The sequence below is a fragment of the Mastigoproctus giganteus genome, chromosome 11, assembly GCF_048544385.1.
Source record: "Mastigoproctus giganteus isolate SK-2022 chromosome 11, ASM4854438v1, whole genome shotgun sequence".
Classification (NCBI taxonomy): domain Eukaryota; kingdom Metazoa; phylum Arthropoda; class Arachnida; order Uropygi; family Thelyphonidae; genus Mastigoproctus; species Mastigoproctus giganteus.
In genome coordinates this window covers 58,724,700-58,746,806 of record NC_143585.1, presented here as the reverse complement: position 1 = coordinate 58,746,806, position 22,107 = coordinate 58,724,700, and the positions used below count along the sequence as shown (strand labels likewise).

Genomic DNA, 22,107 nt, shown 5'->3' with positions numbered 1-22,107 from the left:
GCATACTGAGGCCACACATAATGTATTTTCTGCAACAAACATTTCAAAACGTCCAGACAGTAAGCAGCAGTAATACTTTAGCCATTGGGCACAAACCCTTTGGGCATAATTCCCTTGCTTCAAACCATTTTTGGTGGGCCTGGATGTTCTTCATCTTCTAGTGATTCTCTTCCAAGGGCAAAAAGTTTATGCCACTTGAACACATGTGCATGAGACAGACAATTCTCTCCATACACTTGCTTCATCAATTGAAATGTTTTCATGGCACTTTTGCCTAGTCGAACACAAAACTTGATGTTTTTTCTTGTTCCAATTTCCCTCAACAACAGAGATACAGGAGAGACGTGCAGTTCATCTTACACTAAGTTCTGAAATAATGGCAATTTCCGGTGACCCCGACTGCAGTTCTGTAGGAACAATCACTCTTTAATTTCATGTTTACTTCTAGTAGATGTTTGTTGTTTATTTGTTATTTGGTTTTTAGGAGCATTAGCAACTAAGGCCATATTGCTCCGGGGATATGCGGTGATCATTCCCTGACCTTTCCGCACCCTCCGTATTTGGTGGGCACGGGCTCGAACCCCGGTCTGATCAAGAAGCATGTGCTACGCACTGCTGCTCCTGCCCACCTGGCTATGGAGGCGCCCCACTTCTAGTAGATGGCAGCACCAGATTTCGTTTCATAACATCACCTTCATTTTCCAATTGCTGCACCGTGTATACCAACTAAGAGATACTGTTCAAGGCTTAGACCTAGATGGAAGTTAGATGAAATTGATGAGACCAGTCACAAAGAAAAAAATATATCCCATGCATATAAATTATACGGAATACAGAAACATACAGTATATACAAACTAGTCTGCAATCAATTCACAAAAGCAGTTGAGAAAGCTAAGGCAGATTACGATAAGTTTCTGGAAAATAATGCAAAGAAAAGTAGTAAAGAATTCTTCACTTATGTAAATGCCAGAAGGAAAAGGATGAATCACATTGGTCTGCTAGATATGAATGGTGTAAATGTTTGATGGTTTGGTCTGGTGGCTGACAAATTGAATAGATATTCTGCATTTATGCAGATAAAGAATTTCTTTACATATAAGGAAATTCTTTATATGTAAACAACTATCCTGTAACCATCTTTCCTCAATTTAAATTTTTATCCCCTTATGCATGTTATATGAGACAGAGAAAAGTGAAACCAGCATTTAGCTTACTCAATAAGCATTCAAAACCTTAAACACCTCAATCAGATTTCCTCAAGATGGTATGGTTATTTTGCAAATTACAGAACTGCAATAGTAAGAATCCTATTTTTACTCCACCTTAATCTCATTTCACTTCTCTGGACCCATTCTAAGAGATCCATGTACTTCGTAAAATGAGGCTTCCAGAATTACATGCAATACTCAAGATATGACCTAACCATTACCTTATACAATGAGATAATCACCTTCTTATATTCTTATTAGCAAACTTCCTGTATATCATTGACAAAACCCCATGAGGTGCCAGTCTGCAGTGCTCAGGGAGCTTCATGTCTGACTGTAAAATTACACCAAGATCTTTTTTAAATTCTCCACTACTCTCAGTCTGATACCACATATTAGGTGCATTAATCTGGGATTATTGCTACCCTTATTTAGTACCTTGCACATATCAATGTTAAACTTCAACTACCATTTCTCAGCCCATTGACCTAATTTTCCTAGATCTTGTTGCAGTAGCTCACCCTGATTATTGTTATTACCCATCCTGCCAACCTTTGTACCATCTGCAAACTTAGACATTAAGCCTGATATCTCTTCATCAATATTGTTGATAAATATGAAAACAATAATGGGCACAGCACTTAACCCTGTGGGATTCCACTAATAATATTAGTCCATGAAGAGCAGTGCCCATTGATAACTGCTCTTTGCCTTCTTCCATTCAACCATTTCTTTATCCATAGCAGTAACTTGCCTTTAATGCCAAATTGCTCCAGTTTGTACAGCAGTCTTTGATACGAACAATATCAGAGGCTTTTCTGAAATTTAAGTGCATGATATCAAACTTATTTTTAACATCCAGTTCCTTTAGCATTAGTAGAGGCATATGATGCAAGAAAGCAAGCTTATGCAGCATCAGCCAAAAAAACACTTCCATTTCACCCCTCTGTTCGTTCGAAATACCTGTCCAGCTGAGCCTTAAATTTATTTAGGCTATAAACTTCCACAACAAGGGATGGAAGTCTGTTCCACCAACCAACTACCTGCTGGCTAAAGGCAAATTTCTGCACATCTATGCTACATCTGTCTTTCCTCAATCTGAATTTATGCCCTCTCAGGTGATTATTCTGAGCAAGAGGAACAATCCCATCGGCATTGAGCATGCTCAAACCATTCAAGGCTTTATACACCTCTATCAGATCACCTCGCCGGTGCCTAGTCTCCAGACACTATAATTTGCAAATTATCACAGCATAATAGTACCACATATTACACACAGAGAAGGTGCAGAGAAGGGCACTAGGATTAGTAAGAGGAACAAAAGGGTACTCTTACCACGAAAGACTTCACTTCTGAAAACTGCACCATCTGCAAACTAGATTCCTGAGGAGATTTTACCGAGATGTTTAGGATTTGAATGGATAATGAGCAAGCTAAATGCTAATCACACCTTATTCTATCTCAGGCATATATGGGGGCATAAGTTTAAATTGAAGAAGGCTGAAAATTGCAATATCTGAAAACTAGATTCCTGGGGAGATTTGACTGATATGTTTAAGGTTTTGAATGGATAATCAGAAAGCTAAATGCTAATTGCAACTTATTTTATCTCAGGATAGTTGCAAGATAAATGTGCAGAAATTTTCTTTTAGTCAGAGGGCAGATGACTGTTGAAACAAACTTTATCTGGTGTTATGGATGTGGGTAGGACAGGTGATGTTTTTTTATTTTTTTGCTGACACTATATAAGGTTGCTTTCTTGCATCACACACCACTACTAATACTAATTTACACTTTTCTTTTGACACAACCTATTGTTATTGATCAACATTTTCACATTTCATTATAATTAAGATGTGCCTGCAATCAAAGACACATCAAAATATATCATCTTCTCACTGAGAGCACAAGCAGACCTCAATCCAGCAGCCTCTCTGGAGCCCCCAACTGCAGGGCATCTTCTAGTCACCACTCATTCAGTTAAATCCTTAGAGGTAATAGCAGATGAAAATCTGACTTATAAGGAACACATCCAGCAATTGCAGTCAAAAGCACTACGGGCTTTCTGGGGCTTGAAACTTGACCTCTATAGATTGCATAATAAAGAAATAGTCAGGAATTTTTTCCTCTACTAATTCAGCTCCATCATCAGTTATGGTATTGAAGTCTGGTCAGCAGCTCCTTTGCCCAGCCTGAAGATGCTTTGGGATCTAGAATTCTGGGTCCTGAAGTGGGCCAACAATTGGGCTCATTATACAATATCAAAATCACAGCTCAGTAAAAATCTAAGCTACCCCAGCTCAGCACTTGGCATATGCATGGAAGCTCACAATGGCATTCAATCTGTGCTTCGTTGTTCACGACTTCATCAACATTTGGGAAGTTGTGGGTTGGAAAATTCCAGGAAGAGCTTTCATCTTCTACAGGTTTGAGCAGGGTATTGGAGGGTTTCTCAGAAACCCTCCAATACTCTGCATTAGCAAAAGTTTCAGGGCCAAATAGCCATGAAATGGTGTCGTCTGGGTGGTGGTATCCGCTGAGAATAAGTAACACAACAGTCTTCTCCTTTGGTGAAGTGTTACTTATTCGAAGTAGTGCAATATCATGGCAACTCGTTGTGGAGGTATTCACAATATGGGATATAACTTAAATGATGCCGCCTTTACATATTTTTGCTAATTCAGTTTAGCTATGTACTAATATGATGCATTTGCACTAACTTGTATGTTGTTCAATATATATACATTTAAATTTTTCGGTAAAAAATACATTTTAATTTTTTTTCATCAGCTTTAACTTGAAATCATGAATTTCTGTTCAAATGCACTAAAACTAGTGGAAGAAATGTACAAAAAGAAATAGCAATTATAAGAAACTTAAATATAAAGTAACACACAAAATATTCCAAATATCCAGATTTCTTACACTGACAATTTAGATTCAAAACAACAAGATAAAAACAGTAGTTCTTACAAGATTTTTAGAAAGGGAGGGAAAAACAAAAAGATTCCCTTAATGAGTTATCCATGCATTCATGCACACATCACACTTGTCTACTTTAAAATATCGAAAATAAACATTTAATTCAATATTAAAAACAAATAAATAAAAACCTGATTGCTTATATGCACTGAGGGAGATAAATATTAGCAAGAAAGTAGTTACAAAATTCTCTAAAGGGATGAAATGGCAAAAAAAGGATAGGATAGTGGAGTGTTGTCATTTTTCTGAATTTTAATAGATTTCTGAAGGCCTGCTGTGAAAGTAACGTACAATACAAATGGCACCTAATCATCACCCACCTAAAACAGAATTCAGCATTGTCAAAACAACCGTAGGACGGCCCAACATATGCCAGCTTGTCTTGAGGAAAGCTATTTCGGTCTTGAAAATGTCAATGAGCAGATCAGTGTCTGAAGCCAAATAGAACCGCTCCTTGTCTATAAACTGGTCAAGAATTCAGAAAAAAATATATATATATATTTAAGTTAGGATCTCTCCAAGGAAAAAAAAAAAAAAAAACCAAAAAAAAAAAACCCCCATGTTTTAAAGAAACACAATCACCCACAGATTATAAGAAACAGCATTGAAAATCTGTTCTGACAGATAAAAAAATATATATCTTTGGCTGAGATATCATATAATTAGTGAAACATATCAAAATGCTTAAAAATTAAACCATTTCAGTGCACTGCAACTTCTTTCTTCTAATCTGATTCATTAAAGATAAAACAGATATAAGAACAGTAAAATACTTTTTACTTGGTACTACTATGGAAAAACCAAATGTAATCTTCATCAGTAACAATTATTAACAATTAAACAACATGACACAATATTTCAATGAATTCCAAAATAAGGAGACAGCTCTTTTCCTACTGTTACACAGTAGCATATGAATGAGATATCCATAGAGGAATGGTTGAGTCTCTGTGAGACTAAACAATATAAGATGGTAATAATAAAATTCAACATTTCAAGATTTTTAAAACAGTTTTAAGTTGCTAGGTAGTCCAATGAATCAAACCAATTAATAACACTCTGGGAAATGCATGTAAGAAGCAAAAAGTGGGGTGCATCTAAAAATTTCAATTCATACCGTAGCTCTCTTTCAACTTTTAAACTCATCTACCACAAACATCATGGATGATCATGAGACAGAGGCTTCCTTGGAGGCTCTGTCCTGCAATCATTCTCAGCCTTTTATCATTTGGTATTTACAAAATTCCAAACAGGATGAGCTACATGATTATTATTTTTCTTTTCCTTGTCTGGGGTACTATTTTAAATATCCCCGTAATAATACTTATTCAAATCATGTTGCTGAAATTATTCTTTTCTTTCTTGTAGGGAAGAAAATCCTTTTTCTAAACTATACTTTTTTCCAAAAAACATATTAAGGCACTTTAGGAAAAGAATAAAAAGCATAACACATTTGGCTTGCACTTTTTGTCCACAAAAATCTCACAATAGTTGTGGGCTTAGGTGTACTCGCCCAACCCCAGGGGCTTATATCTGGTGAGTGTGGGCTTGGCACACCCAGGGTCCTGAGCTGGATATCATCATTCTTCTTTCCCTTGGTAATTCCCTTCTACTTCTGACTCTCTCTCTCTCTCAGGGTAATTCAGAATTTTTTTTTTTTTGGCTGGTGCAGAAAAAGCCTCAGGCTTCCTTGCACCATATGGCTAATGATGATGATGATAATAATAATAATAGCATCAACAAATATCTTCTGCCTACCTACATTATTAAGAAATCCAAAACATTTTGAAAAGTTCAAGAGAATGAAACTTGCTCCATTGTCCAAAGGGTAGTTAAGCCTTCTGGACTACTGCCAAAGCCATTACTCACAACTGCTGTGCATCCATAAGTCTATCTCTTTTACATCTTGATGGTTCTACTACATTTTCATCAAAAGAAAAAAGCTCACTTAATAGCATATTACTTTTCTTCTAATCCTTGCATTGATGATTTTGGTAAATCTCAATATACTGAATAAATATTCCAATAACATACTGAATACATATTCCAGTAAATGCCTCTAGTTTTTGATAGAAAGAAATCAGGTCCTGTTCTTAAAACCTTGTCCTTAAGATTAATTTCTGGTGTTAGCTTTTCTGCACTCTTTTACACCAGTGATATTTTTCTTTTCATAGTTTATAATGGGATATGCAGGAATGATGGTATAAATGTCCACGTGTGACTGGCAGTGTGTTAATCCATATATATATATATATACATCTCGGTTTCAATCTTAATGATATCAATTTCCACACATAGTCTGCCATGCCCCACTAACTTTTTATGACAGAAACCCAACTATGTATTGCCTCAGCCTTTACTCATCACAGTTTCCTCTAATTGTTCATTCTACAGTTTCTTTTGCTTCAAAAGGTGGCATGTGTGGAATATCAGGCATGCCTACATGCCTGATATTCCATATCAGAGACTTCCTAATTTGGAATCACCTCTTTTTGAGATTCTTTGCCTTAAAATCTCTATAGCCCATTCTGTTAAACTCATCTGTTGTCTCTATCATTTCTCAACTTCACCAATCACTTGGAACTCTTTGAATTCCTTTCTTTGAAACTCTTCTTTTTCCAGTTTAACTTTCCTAAAAGTGAGTTAATTTTTCTAGGCGATTATAATATTCATAACTCCAGCAGGCTTCAGTTTTCTATTCACTAGAAAACTGAAGCCAGCTGGAGTTATGAACATTACAATCCACTGTTGATATAATGGCTTATGTTATTCATCTATGAAAAAAATTCAATGGAAAAAGATGGTGGAACTAAAGCAGTTGCTCTTAACATGTCTAAGGCTTTTGATCATGTTTGGCATAAAAGTCTAAACAGGTTTCCATCTTATATGGACTAATAAATGTGTTTTTTTTTTTTTTTTTTGCAATTGGGTATTCGGTTTTCTCTCTGACCACTCACTGCCATAATGGCATTCTAACTTCTCCACTAATGCTGGTGTTCTCCATGGTTAGGTCCATTCTCCCACTCTTTTCCTCTTATATACCAATGACCTTCTTCCACTGACTAGAAATTCTCCCAACAATAGTTTTGCTAATGATAGCACACTGCATTCCATATTCCAGGTTTGAGAAACCTTGCTCTGCACAAACAGTTCCAACTACTTGAAAATAGACCACCACACTACTATTCCTTAAATGCCAATCTTATAAAATGCAGTCCTGTCTTATTCTCATAAAAAAGAGTCTATTGATCCTGTGCTCGTCTTCGATGACAGTCAGATTTCTAGACAAGGTCATGTATCTCTATTAGGGAATACCCTGACTTCTAATTTCTCATGGCATAAGCATATCATGAATATTCTTCTTTGTGAATACACTTCTAAACAACTCCTTACACAAATCTCAATTTTGATTTACCATGGACCACCATTTCCACATCTTTACTACACCATTCCTACATTCCCACATAATTACCTCCAAAACCTTTCTCAAGCTTCTAGACTCCATCCACAAGAGGGCAGCCAGGTTAATTAATAACCTCTCTCTCTCTCTCTCTCTCTCTCTCTCTCTCTCTCTCTCTCTCTCTCTCTCTCTCTCTCTCTCTCTCTCTCTCTCTCACAAAGTCTCTCCTTTTCAATAGATACTTCCATGGGTACTGTTTTTCTGAAATGGCATCTGTAATTCCACCACTTTTCTAAACCAGTCTCAACAATCCATTTATTCTACAGCTCGAAACTCACAGAATCAACTTTTTCCTCTTCCATCCCTTTTACTTATGTTTTCTGGAACAATCTCTCTCTCCATATGTATTTCCTGAAAATTACAATCTACAGAGATTTAGGTCTAATGTCAACAAGTATCCTCTGTCTTCTCAACCTTTGACCTATAGGGTGGTAGCAAGTAATACAGGTTCTAATACCTGTTTGTTTCATCATTTTTTTTATTATTATTATTAAAAAAAAAATGTTCAGACCCCTCCATATTTTTTTCTAATACAGTGGATTCCGGTTATTTGGGCCACCGGTTAATCGGGGGAGCCGTTTATTTGGGGCAAATCTTAAAAAACAGAACCCAATCGAGAAAATAGCCAGAATTTACTTCGCTTAATTGGGACAAAATGCCGTTTAATCGGGGCAGAAGACCACAGCACTGAAGATTACCCTACGATTGTCCCCAACCGTACCACGTAGTTCGGTTGAATTTCTGGAGGTCACAACCATAAAACAATAAAAACAATTAGCAGTCACCTGTTTATTGGGCTTTTGTGTTAGTGAAATCTATCATAACTGATAGTAAACCCGATCTTATTGAATTTGCGATAATACCGACAGCTGGAATTCTGTGGATTATTATGGTAAAATGTGTTTACACTTCTATGGAATCTTCAATCATATAAAAAAAAAATAATTTTCAGGCTCTTCTCTTCATTCCTATTTTTAAAGCTTCGGAATTTGTTACTTCTCACTTGCGCGTATCGTGTTGCTTGCAATTTGTGTGTGTGCGGTGTTCTTTGTTATTGATCGCTTATCTTTTTACTGTTTTAAATATTAACCCCCACCACAAATGACATTGAACAGAAATGTCAACTAGTTTAGTTAGTATGTACATATTACAGTACGTATTAATTATTTCGATTATCACATATATTCTTCCGAATTTCACGTATCATTTAATTTTTTAATTGGTAAGGTAATAAAGGGTAAATTTGTACTTAATATATCTTTACTTTTATAGCCTATGGATAATATTCCTCCTATTTTCGCTAATTACAATCGCTGTTTAATAGAATTAAAATTCAATTCACAAACGTGATCACAATGACCAGCGCTTATTACACATCGTGTAGTGATCAGTACTTTAAATGGTGACTCCATCGTAATGTGATTGAACAGTGAACCAATTGTAAAGGGCGGGGGATTAACTGTATTTTTAACTATTTATGTGAAACTTCGGATAATTGGGGCAACCGTTTAATCGGGCCAAAATGCACTAGTCCCGATGTGTCCCAAATAACCGGAATCGACTGTATAAGTAAATTTTAATTTAAGTTTGTACACTCCATCTATCCACCAAAGACAACCCACAAAGAGGATTAAAAATGTGTAATCCCTCTTACTGTTCATTTCACTACAACCATATTGCTCTGGTGATATGCGGTAATCATTCCCGGATCTTTCCGCATCCTCCATATTTGGTGGTCACGGGCTCAAACCCCGGTTTAATCAAGAAGCGTGTGGTATGCACTGCTGCTCATGCCTTGGCTATGGAGGTGCCAACATCTGACGAAGACTTGACACCAAGTTCTATAGAGTGGTCTCTTCTCCCTTCCCTCTAAGTTGACATTTTCTCTCTTTTTTGGCACAACCACCATAGTTCATCTACACTTCATATTTATACATGAAATATGAGGTGTAAACCATCAACATTTCATATTTCCTGTCGATTCCATTACCCACCCACCAAAGATATTAATGTTAGTCCACTGCTTTATCCTCCCCCACCTTAAACTTAGCCATTATGGTCTGGGTATAGTATTTTTAGAAAAAAATGAAAGCAAATAATGAGCAATAGTCAACAATGACTAAAGAGGGATCATATCATGCTGATTTGCTAGTTCAGTCATGACAGGTTCATTCTATTAAGGCACGGCATATAGACTGATAGTAACTTTATATAACTGAACAAAATGAAATGTGCACAAAATAGTTGAACATGTTAACATTGATGGGCTGCAGTCCATATATATTACAGAAATGTGAGGATCAAAAAGTATAAGGAACTGAACTATTATTTGGAAACAATGAAGCTTACTAGCTAGTCAGATAAATCTTCTTCAATGTAATCTTCTTCACACTGTATCAGTAGCATAGCCAGAATTTTTTGTCAGCAGGTACATTCACAAAAATAAAATGTGCCAATTGCCTAATGCTAAAAACAGCCACAATACCAGATTTCAGAGCCAGGGGGTACAATGTACCTACTGACCGTACCGTGGCTACACTGCACTGTATACATTCATTCCAACCATTCTTGATAGACTTCTTTTGGAATTGCTAATTATGTTGCATTCTGAATAATTTCCTCATTCGTTGCAAATTTTAATTTCCCAAGCTTAAGCCCCAAGGAGGCTTAAGCTTGGGAAATCACAGAAATGCAAATTTAATGAATATGGTGGTTAGGGGATGACAGTGATAGACTGCTTTCCAGTCAAGAATTTTGAAGGAATTTCTGGAAGAGAAAGGGGCATTATTGTAATGCAAGCAACAATTCTTTGAAGGTCACTTTTCTGGCCATTTTTTCTGCACTGAAATGTTTTAGCATTAGCATTAGTAGAGGCATATGATGCAAAAAAGCAAGTTTATGTAGCATCAGCCAAAAAAAAAAAAAAAAAAAAAAAAAACGCTCCTATTTCACCCCTATGTTCAATCCAAATACCTGTCCAGCTCAGCCTTAAATTTATTTAGGCTATCAACTTCCAAAAGTAGTATTCCTCATTCATAGTTTGACCAGGGAAGGCAAATTTCTAATGAACAATGGCCCGTGAGCCAAAATAATACAGTTATTTTGAATCACTGGCCATTAACATGCTAACAGGATATTAACATGATATTCACATTTGATTGAGATTGACTTTCTTTTCTGGATTTTTCCATTGAGTGGACTGGGCCTTTGTTTCCAGGTCACAGTTATACACCATCCATTTGTCACAAGTCATGATAGAAGAAATAAAGTGTGATTAAGCAGCAATACCTTGACAAAGTTTGTGACATGCAAGATCTTGACATACTCATCATTTTCTCTAATCATCAGTAAGGATGAAAGGTACAAACGAGGCTGAAATGCATTGCATTCAAAAATCTTGTGTTAAAATTGACTGACATGCCCCACAAGAAATACCAATTTTACTAGCAATTTCAAATTAACTATTCGTGATCAGTTCATGATCACCATCACATAATTGAATCAGTGATTTTTGAAGTTGAAGAGCAGAGCAAGGTTTATCTTTGATGGAAAAGTGGCCATTTTTCTTAAACGTCTCAAGCTGAAAAGTCTTTGAATGACATAGAGAATCTTCTCCAAAAGCTGTTTTTAATGTTTTTGAATTTATGTTTTTTCCTTAATTTGAAACAAAATTTAAAAAATTGTCTGCTAAGTAAAACCCAGTAAAATGTGACAAAACACATAAAATACCTTCTATTCAACATGGGCTAATTCAGACTGACTGCAGATAAATGGATGATTCCTGCATTACTATGTCTAGGTAAATCAAAAACATGTTCGTGACAAGTTGCAATTCACTATGACACCACAATTTCATTATCTCGTTAAGTAATTAATTTTTCATAAAAATGAAATACGGAGGGTTGATTCAGCCTTTTGATAACGATTTTGACATTAATCCTGCTTGTGACGTATGGCATTGCTGCCATACGTCACAAGCAGTGTCTTGTCTTCACAGTTACAGTTTTCATCCCCTTCTTATCAACATTTCTGTTACTTGGGACATCAAATTGAAGGGGGACTTCGTCCATATTTGCAATCTGTTCCAACTCAAACTGATGTGTCTTCCGACATTGAATGACAAAACGATGAAATTCAAGGACCTTCTGCTCATAGTTTTCAGGCATCTTTTGTACGCATGCTTAGTCCATTCCGTTTCATGAACTTGAAGCACCAATTGTGTCCTCCTCTGAAATCAGTAACTTCTTTTTCATCAGCAATTCTTCTTGCCTCATGCTGAACCATCTTTGTGGACACAGGAATTCCAATTGCCCTTTGCCATATCTTCAATTCCCTCTCTAAATCAGCCTGCCATTTTGCTGACTTGCCTCTCATAGCCTTCTTCTGCTGTGGCGTTTTCAGTAGGGTCTCTTCTTCCCGTAGCCAGTCTCTGATTGTTTTCTCAGTTGGAGGGGGACCAAACTTGCGTTCAGCAGCACAATTTCCATTCACTTTTCAAACTGGATCACTTTTAACTTGAATTCAGCACTGTACGAAAATCTTTTCTAAGGCAAATTCTGTGCAGAACGTGGCAAAACGTAACCTAATATACCGGTAACAAGTGCAAAACAATGAGCGCAAAGACAACAAGCGCGAAATGCAAGTAAAAAAATCTACAACCACTGTATAAGACGCACCCAGTTTTCAGACCCTAAATTTTTCGAAAAAGGGTGGTCTTATACATGGGGAAATACGGCAGTTATTTAGAAGAAAATTAATGCCAAGTGTAAATGATAAAACCCAGTTTTTTTGGTTGCAGAGGAAGCAATATTTGCGATGTGCTTAAGCCAAAAGAGAGGTTAGAAGTCATAACCCAAAAGAGATACATGACCTTGTCTAAAAATCCAAGTATCATCGAAGATGAGAAGAGGACACTTTTAGCAAGAAATAAGACAGGACTGCGTTTTAGAAGATTGAAATTAACTAAGTTATCTTTACCCCATTGGTGAATTACCTTCACCAATTCCATAAACACAATTGTTTATGCCAATCAAGAGCAACTGCTTGAATTTCACCAAACTTTTCCATTTAATTTGTCCATACGTGGATAATATAAATTAAACTATCACACCAGTGGATCAACACTGAAAGAATTCATATTGGCGATCACTGATCAGATGGAAGGTTTCTAAATAGTTCAGGTTTTGCAGTTAATGGATTTCTCCATTACTTTAGAAAGACGGAAAGTAAGTGCAATGGGGATGATAACTGGATGGGAGGGATTTGTCAACCTTTTTTAGAAACTGGATGCATATGAGAAATTTTCAAGCAGAAGGAAAAACATCAGTGGAATAATAAAGTGCAAAAAAGGCAACGCAGAACAGGAGTAAGCTCAGGAGCAAAGACTTTGAGAACAAGTAGAAAAATACCATCAGGACTTGGAGCTTTCTTGGCATCCTGGTGAGCTGGTGGAAGATAACAGGAGGCATTCAGTGGAGTGTTTTGAAATGGTAGAATGTGGTTTACCAAGATCATCAACACAAAAGTTAGATGAAGAGTTGGATGTGAGTAAGTTGGCTTTATCTTTAACTGAGGAGGCAATAGAATCATCAGGTTTTAACAGAGGTGTGAGTATAGATGGGCAAATGTGCAGCCAATATCTTTGGTAAGAGACCAGAATGTTCAACTACTATTTGGACAAGAAGCTAGTTTTCTAGATTTTGAACAGGCTAAGTTCTCTTAGACTGTCCAAAATAGAATTTGGACTATTTAATAACTGCTGCTTTGCAATTTTTGCAAACTTCAGCATAGGCAGAAAACCTAGAGACCTGGATTCCAAACAAGGTTTAGATAAAAGATATGATTTTAAGCTGGAGTTTGGAATTAACGATTTCATCCCTACATGAATAATTGTACTAACAGAATCTGAGCAAAAATTTGGATCAGAAGATTTAAAGTAATTCAACCAAGGGGAAAAAAATGAATGGAAATCATGCAGATAATCCCATTTTACATTCTTGTAATGCTAAACAATACAATGCTCAGAATGGCCCGTGATAGTCTCTTCCATTGGTAAAGAGATCATCAGCAAATTGTGATCTGAGCTGCCTAAAATAGCACTCAATTTTCCCAAGGAAAACTGCTTCACTAATAGGAATGTTGGACTTGGTGAAAGTCAAGTTTCAAAGAAAGGAAGACAGAGAGTCCCAAAATGATTAGTGGAGTTGGGAGAACAATAGAGGCATTATATGAATTTGAAAGAATGAGGTAGACAGATTTGAAGCCAGAGAAAATCAAAAAGAGGACACTCCAAATTACTAAGGCTCTGACAAGGAATATCAGAGTCAACATCTGCACAATTACCACCTTTCATGTGAAAGGAATCGCACAACAAAATAATTAGGTAGAGTGAAATAAGCACTGGTTGAGGTAACTGATAATTGGGATTCTGTCAGAAAAGTAAGTGTGGCATGGCTGACTGCAGGTGGAAATGGACATTTATTGAGACTGGAACTGAAATCCACAAATATGTAAAATGAAGTTTTTTTTGGGGGGGGGGGTTAGATCTTTCTGAAGTTAAGTTTGTTCTATTACTCTGACTACTCATGATGTATTCAGTAGTAAAGTAAAAGTAGAGGGACAATATGTTGTATGAAGTAAGGAAATTTTTGGATATGGCATAAACACACAGCAAGAAAATATCCAGCTCCTTGACATAACGTGGCCTATTCAATTTTACATGCAGTAGCCAATTTCAATATTGGCTACTGCATGTCATCTTAAACTATAAACTGTAGGCAGTTAGCTTTGCCTGTATAAGGAATGCTCATGGCTCTTTTATCTTTTGTTAAACAAGTATAAATAGACTAACATACCATTACAAATAGGAGGCCCACTTTACATGGAGCACCACATAGCACTGACAACACAGCTAATATCATCAATCAATTATATTTTCAGCATGAGATAAACTCCAACTTCAGCAAAAAGGGCTTAATGCATCCTGACTCAGAAAAATTATTTGGACTGCTGACATCAATAGGTTGCATGAAACCTACCAGGGGCACTGCTTTGTAGTCAGTGGTGTTGTAGTTAGTAATATGGCCACACAGAGATAAGTCTTAAACAGCTGAGATTGCCAATTCCTTCCAGATGCACTCTCATGCAGAAGCAGTTACAGAATTTTCTAAAAGAGAGCTAAAGCAGTAAAAATAATTCACATTATTTTGAGGCCAAATAACTTTATCTCCTTTAGCCCCACCCACCTGGGACTGCTCTAGCTCCCATGCAAGAAGAACTAAACCTTTATGTTGTAAAGTGTTTTTGCTGTTGTTAAGAGCTTGCTATGTATGCAGCCCACACCTTCTGGACCCGGGCCCAATCCCAGAAAAGTAAAAAAAAATAAAAAAAATAAAGATTTCTTCATAGATGACACTATTAAGAAATAAATGCAAAGCCAGCCAAAATGGAAGACAGAGAAGAAGGGGAGAAGACAGAGAGTGGTAATCAATGGACACTGCTCATCGTGGACTAATGTTATTAGTGAAGTCCCTCAGGGTTCTGTGTTGGGTCCATTATTGTTTTCTGTATTTATAAATAATATTGATGATGGTATGTCAAGCTTAATGTCCAAGTTTGCAGACGATGCAAAGGTTGGCAGGGTTGTTAAGGACTCTACTGACACTATGCTGCTGCAACAGGATCTAGAAAGGTTGAGCAGATGGGCTGAGAGGTGGCAAATGAAGTTTAACATTGACATGTAAAGTACTACATATGGGAAACAGCAACCCCAGAGCAATGTATCAACTCTGTGGTACGACACTGACAGTGGTAGAGAATGAAAAGGACCTGGGGGTAATTGTGCAGGCAGATATGAAGTTCTCTGAGCAGTGCAGACAGGCTGCAAAAGTAGCTCATGGTGTCTTAGCAATAATATACAGGAATTTTTCTAGCAGGGATAAGGAGGTGATTATTTCCTTGTATAAGGCAATGGGCAGGCCACACCTTGAGTACTGTATACAGGTCTGGAGGCTTCATTTCAAGAAGGATGTAGAGCTGCTGGTACGAGTACAGAGAAGGGCAACAAGATTAGTGAAAAGTGCCAAAAGTTTATCAAACTTTTGGGAGTGCCAAAAGTTTATCAAATGCTAACAGGGAGCTAAGTGATTTTGTAATAACCGAGGGCAAAGTGGAGGAGAAATTGTTGAAGTTAACCATAAGGAAGGTACCAGGGGTGGACGGAATCTATCCAGTTATATTAAAGGATGCAGCAAAGGAAGTAAGCAAACCCTTAGCAATAATTATGAGAATTTTCACACCTCCAGTCCAGTGGAGATCCACATGGACTGGAGGTGTGCAAATGTATCACCAATTCACAAAGGGGGTTCAAAAGGTGACACAAGTAACTACAGACCTGCTAGTTTAAATTGTGTTCCGGAAAAAAATAATGGAATCACTGGTTAAAGAAGAATTGCAGGATCATCTAGACAGCACTGCAGTAATAGTTAAGACACAGCATGGGATTGTTAAAGGGAGGCCTTGTCTGACCAATTTGATTGGATACTATGATGTGGTCACAAAGGAACTGAATGCCAAAAATAATTTTGATATCATATACTTGGATTTCAGGAAAGCTTTTGATACTGTTGCATATGGAAGACTGCTGTACAAATTGGAGAGGTATGGCATTAAGTGTAAGTTGCTACAATGGCTAAAGGGATGGTTGAGTGGGAGACGACAGAGAGTGGTAATCAATGGATACTGCTCTTCGTGGACAAATGTTATTAGTGGAGTTACCCAGGGTTCGGTGTTGGGCCCATTGTTGTTTTGTATATTTATCAATGATATTGATGAAGGTATATCAGGTTTAATGTCCAAATTTGCAGATGATACAAAGGTTGGCAGGATTGTTAACAACAGTAAAGACAGTATGCTACTTCAACTGGATCTAGATAAGTTGGGAAAATGGGCTGAGAAGTGGTAACTGAAGTTTAACATTTTAAATGCAAAGTACTGCATATGGGTACCAATAACCAAAGAGAAACGTACCAACTGTGTGGTACTAAACTCAGGGACGTGGAAAGTGAAATAGACCTGGGGGTAATTGTGCAGTCAAATATGAAATTCACTGAGCAGTGCAGACGGGCTGCCAGGGCAGATCATGGAGTCTTGTCAATGATATATAGGAATTTTGTTAGCAGGGACAGAAAGGTGATTATCCGGTTATACAAGGTAATGGTCAGGCCACACCTAGAGTACTCTGTTCAGGTCTAGAGGCCTCATTTTAGGAAGGATGTAGAGTTTTTAGAACAAGTACAAAGAAGGGCAACAAGGTTGCTGAGAAGAACAAAGGGGTACTCTTACCAAGAAAGGCTAAATTCTGCAAATTGCAGAGCCTGGAGAGTAGGCACCTGCAAAGTGATCTGATTGAGGTGTACAAGGCCTTGAATGGATTGAGCAAGCTGAATGCTGATGGGATTCTTCCTCTTTCTCAGACTAAGAACCTAAGGGGGACAGTTTCAAATTGAGGAAAGATAGTTTAAAATAGATATGAGAAAATTTGCCTTTAACCCAGCCAGTAGTTGATTGGTGGAACAGGCTTCCATCTTTTGTTGTGGAAGCTAATAGCCTAAATAAATTTAAGGCTGAGCTGGAAAGGCATTTGGAACGAATGGATGGGCGAAAAAGGGAGGTTTTTTTTTTTTTTTGGCTGATGCTGCATACATAAGCTTGCTTTCTTGCATTATATGCCTCTACTAATGTTAATGCTAATATTCTTTTATCCATTTTGCCTGTTATTTAAAATTTGGCAATAAGAAGCCTGCATCCTGGAAACCCATGCACAATAAAATTGCAGAGCAAATAATGACAAAACTACTTTAATAATTTTACATTAAAAAACAAGTGCCGATGATTTTATATGTAACAACTATGTTAGGCCGGAATGCATCAAAGCAAACAACAACTATGTTTCTCAGTTCACTTCTGCTCAGATCTTTTCTGTTAAAGCAATTAAGACATTAAATTTCATTAATCTCATTACTTCAAAAATTTCATTACTCTGTATGAAAATACACTATAATAAAATCTTATTTATTCACAAAAATATAAATTTTGCAACTGTGGCTTGCTTGTCCACTACACACTCAATGTACGAATGAGAACATATTATGTATGATGGTTAGCAGACTTTCTTTTGCAAATTCATAAGATTTGTTTACTGACCCAATTGAAAGTGTGATGGACACCAAACACAGAAAACATTTATTTGTAAGTCGTATAATAATTATTTACCTAACTGAAAGTCTGATGGTCACCAAACACAGAAAACATTTATTTGTAAGTTGTATAATAATTATTTACCTAACTGAAAGTCTGATGGTCACCAAACACAGAATACATTTATTTGTGTATTCTGGGTTTTCCAGAAATTCGTTCAACAGTTTGCTTCTCTATTAATGTATGGAGAAGCAAACTGCTGAACAAATTTCTGGAAGCTTCAACTTAAATATTATTAACTTTAAATTAAATGTAATTTTATTAGCAAAACTATTCAAGCTTTGCTTGAAGCAACAAAAAAAAAAAAAGAAAACAAAAAGCATTATTGCCTTAAACAATACATTGATGCAAACTCAATTTGAAAAATAAGTTTTGCCAAATAGTGGAGTTCTAGTAGAAATGCAGCATACCTAATTTTTTTAATGTCATTATCAACCCAAAAACCAAAAATTAATATACACTGAGTGATCACTGAATTATGACACCTACCTATTACTTTGTAGGTCCTCCTTATGCCCTCAGTACAGCAGCTATTCGACGTGGCATTGATTCAACAAGATGTCAGAGTGTTTGGGAAGTAGGGCCACCAAGCTGTGTGTAATGCGGTCAGCAATGCAGGTGTGGAGGTGACTGGTGTATCCAGATGCCTGATATAGTGTCCCACAAGTGCTCTATGGGATTGATATCGGCAGAGTTTGGAGGCCAATCGATATGCTGGAAGTCAGAACTGTTTTCCTCAAACCATTTCTGCACATGAAGTGCCTGATGGCTTGGCGCAATGTCATCTTGGAAGACACCATCGCCAATCGGGAAAAAGTGTAACATAACGTGATGTATACAGTCAGCAAGAAGTTGATGATAGCGGAGACTAGTGATACGTTGTTCCACATGCACCAGGGGTCCAAGTTCCTGCCAGTGAAACATGCCCCACACCATACAACCACCCCCACTGGCCTGCACTTTTGATACAGTGCATGATGGATGAAGAGCCTTATGTTGTTGACACCAAATCTGTACACAACCATCCACAGTGTGGAGTAAATAATATGACTCATCTGACCAGCACACTTTCTTTTAGTCTTCTAATGTCCAACTTGCAAGCTCTTTGCACCAGGCGAGTCTTTTACGCCGATGAACCTTGGTTAGGAAGAGGATGCCGTAAGTGTCACTGGACCTGGCGCTCACCTCTAACATCAACCTTTTGCTGACCTTTGCAGTTTTGCTGTCGGGTCGTTGTTTGACCATTTTGTTACCAATCCTGGTACTCTTTAACTACAGTGGCTCTCGAATGCCCCACCAGTTCAGCCGTTTGAGAAATCGAGGCATCAGCTCGTCGAGCACTCACAATCTGTCCTTTATCAAAGTCTGATAAATCCTTCCTTTTACCCATCATGCTCGGAATTTTACTACCTACTGAACCACTGACACCTTATCTATGCTGCTTAGGTCAACTAACACCACATTCTCGTACCTCACATGGTCAACAGATCGTCGCATTCAGTTTTCATAGGGGTGGTCATAATTCAGTGATCACTCAGTGTATATCACTGCTGGTAGTCATTCTGATTGCTGTGTACAGAATTTATAATATAGAATACTATAGTGTTCTAATGCAACAATAATGGCAATACTGTGTTGTGAAAAATATGTATTTCAACATTTTTAGAATCAGTGGATGTGTATAGTTTCATGCCTCCACCCTATATTCTTTTATAGGATGGGGGCATAAATCTCTACATTCATAGGCTTCAAATTTGCATAACCATTGAAGCAAAGAGTGGGATAAGTTTTGCACATATGCATTGCACATTGCACATATGCATATTATTTTATATCAAAAATGAAGTAAGTGTATATATATATTTTTTTAATTTAGAGACTAATAATTTTTGGGGTGGAACTTATGAGGAAACAGTTGAGAAACAAATATTTATCTATAATGTTACATAGATAAAATATCTCATTAATGGGGGGGGGGAGGGAACGAAACACAGGCTGCGGGATCGCCTGGGGGAACACAACAGAGCCCTTAAGACTGCAAATTATCGAGGTTCAGCTGTAGCGGAACATGCCTGGGAAACTGGGCATGGCATTAGTGCTAAAGAAGCCGTGATTGTGGATAAGGCACATGGCTTTTGGAATCGGAAATGGCTGGAGAGTTTAACAATATGTTCGTCTGAGTGCTACAGTCTTAATAGGGATAAGGGCTGTCGCATTCATCCACTCTTTGAAGCCCTTATCCTATGAAGAAATGAACGGTTTAGAGTGGCCCTCCATTTTCCAGTTGCAATGCATGAGAAGTGAACCGTGGTTTGGTTTGGATTTTATTGGCGCATTAGCAACTAAGGCTATAATGCGCCAGTGAACTGTGCACAGACTCCATAGTTCATGTCACAGACCTGCTGAGATGTGTGGTACATATAGATTGTCGGTCATCCTGCAACCAGTATAGCTGATGACGGCAGCCACTGCTCCCAAAAGCTCCTGTACTAGTGGTTTTGAACAACTTTTATCACTTTTAATTTTATATATTTTATTGAATTTTATGCTTGTTATACAACATTTATTTTATTTTGTTTTAATATAACTTGTATAACTATATAATATTTCATCATATAGTTATACAATCAGCACACATATATTTTATTTTATTTTATCATAATAAAGACGTTTTACAGATTCGAGTCAGTGTTATTTAGTAGCATTACAGATGAATTACAGAGTTCTGACTCCACAGGCCTTTTCAATGAATAGATAAAGTATCACTCAGGTGTAAAAAAATACCATTTGCTTTTCTTCGGTATACATTGGGAGGTAGATGATGAAATGCAGAACTATAAGCTGACATTTACTGCCAAGTGGAGTTAATCTCCAGTGAGCAGATAGGAGATAAATTGGTGTATCCAATATAAATGTAAATAACAACAATTTCTTCCTTTCTGTTTACGCATTATCTGCTTTGGAACAGGTTTTATATAGAATAATTTGTTTATTTGTTCTTGTCTCAGGTTCAGTCACTGCTTTTTACCTACCTGTTTAATGAGTTGGCAGTCTAGATACAGTTATTATTAAGCATATTGTGCAAGGAACCTTCAAGTTTTTGCTGCACCAGTGAAAAAAAAAAAAAATACCTGTTTCATTCCCCATGTAGGTACCAATACAGCTCACCTTTAGATCTATCCAATGCTGCCAGCCTTGATCTATCCAAAGCTGCCAGCCTTAATCTATTCAAATAAACTTTGTCCTCATAATTTGAAATTGTCCCCTTCTTATAATAATATGAATGATATCAGCATTAGCAGAAACACATGATGCAAGAAAGCAAGGTACAGTATATAGCATTAGCCAAAAAAAAAAAAAAAAAAAACCTTCCCATTTCACCCATCCATTCACTCCAAATGTTTGTCTAGTTTTAAGTTAACCTTGAACTTATTTTAATTGCTGACTTTCATTAAAACAGATGGAAGTTTGTTCCAACTATCAACCACCCACTGACTGAAGTCGAATTTCCACACATCTATTCTATTGTCTTTCCTCAATTTGAATTTATGCCCCCACCCCCTCAGGTGACTAATCTGAGCAAGAGGAAGAATCCCATTAGCATAGAGCTTGCTCGATCCATTCAAGGCTTTATACACCTCAATTAGATCACCTTGCCGGTGCCTAGTCTCCAGAAGCTACAATTTGCAGAACTTAAGCCTTTCTTGGTAACATCAACCCTTTGTTCCACTCACCAATCTCGTTTCCCTTCTCTGTACTCATTCCAGCAGCTCGACATCTTTCCAAAAATGAGGCCTCCAGACCTGTATACAATACTCAAGGTGTGGCCTTATACAAGGGGAATATCACCTCCTTATCCTTGCTAGCAAAATTCCTGTATAGTATATCATTGACAAGACACCATGAGCTATTCTTGCAGCATTTTTAACTCAGAAAACTTCATATCTGATTGCACAATTACCCCCAGGTTCTTTTCATTCTCCACTACCTTGAGTTTAGTACCACTCAGTTGACACATTACTCTTGGGTTACAATGTCATTGATAAATACCGAAAACAACAATAGTCCCAACACCGAATCGTGGGAAACTCCAATAATAACATTAGTCCATGAAGAGCAGTGTCCACTGATAACCACTCTCTGTCCTCTCCCATTCAACCATCCTTTTATCCATTGTAGCAACTTTCCCTTAATACCA

At 37.2% G+C, this 22,107-nt stretch overlaps 1 protein-coding gene across 2 annotated transcripts in view; it reads right to left on the bottom strand.

Annotated features, from left to right (window-relative positions):
- The window catches only part of LOC150078032 (putative phosphorylase b kinase regulatory subunit alpha), a 608,767-nt gene that overhangs the window by 288,895 nt on the left and 297,765 nt on the right, over nucleotides 1–22,107 (bottom strand). The window contains exon 17 of one of the 2 annotated variants that reach the window (XM_090384727.1): nucleotides 4,513–4,657. The exons of the other annotated variant lie outside the window; for it this stretch is intronic. Coding sequence (XP_090240853.1) covers nucleotides 4,513–4,657 — 145 coding nt within the window. The remainder of the gene's footprint in view (nucleotides 1–4,512; nucleotides 4,658–22,107) is intronic. 2 annotated transcript variants of the gene reach the window in all.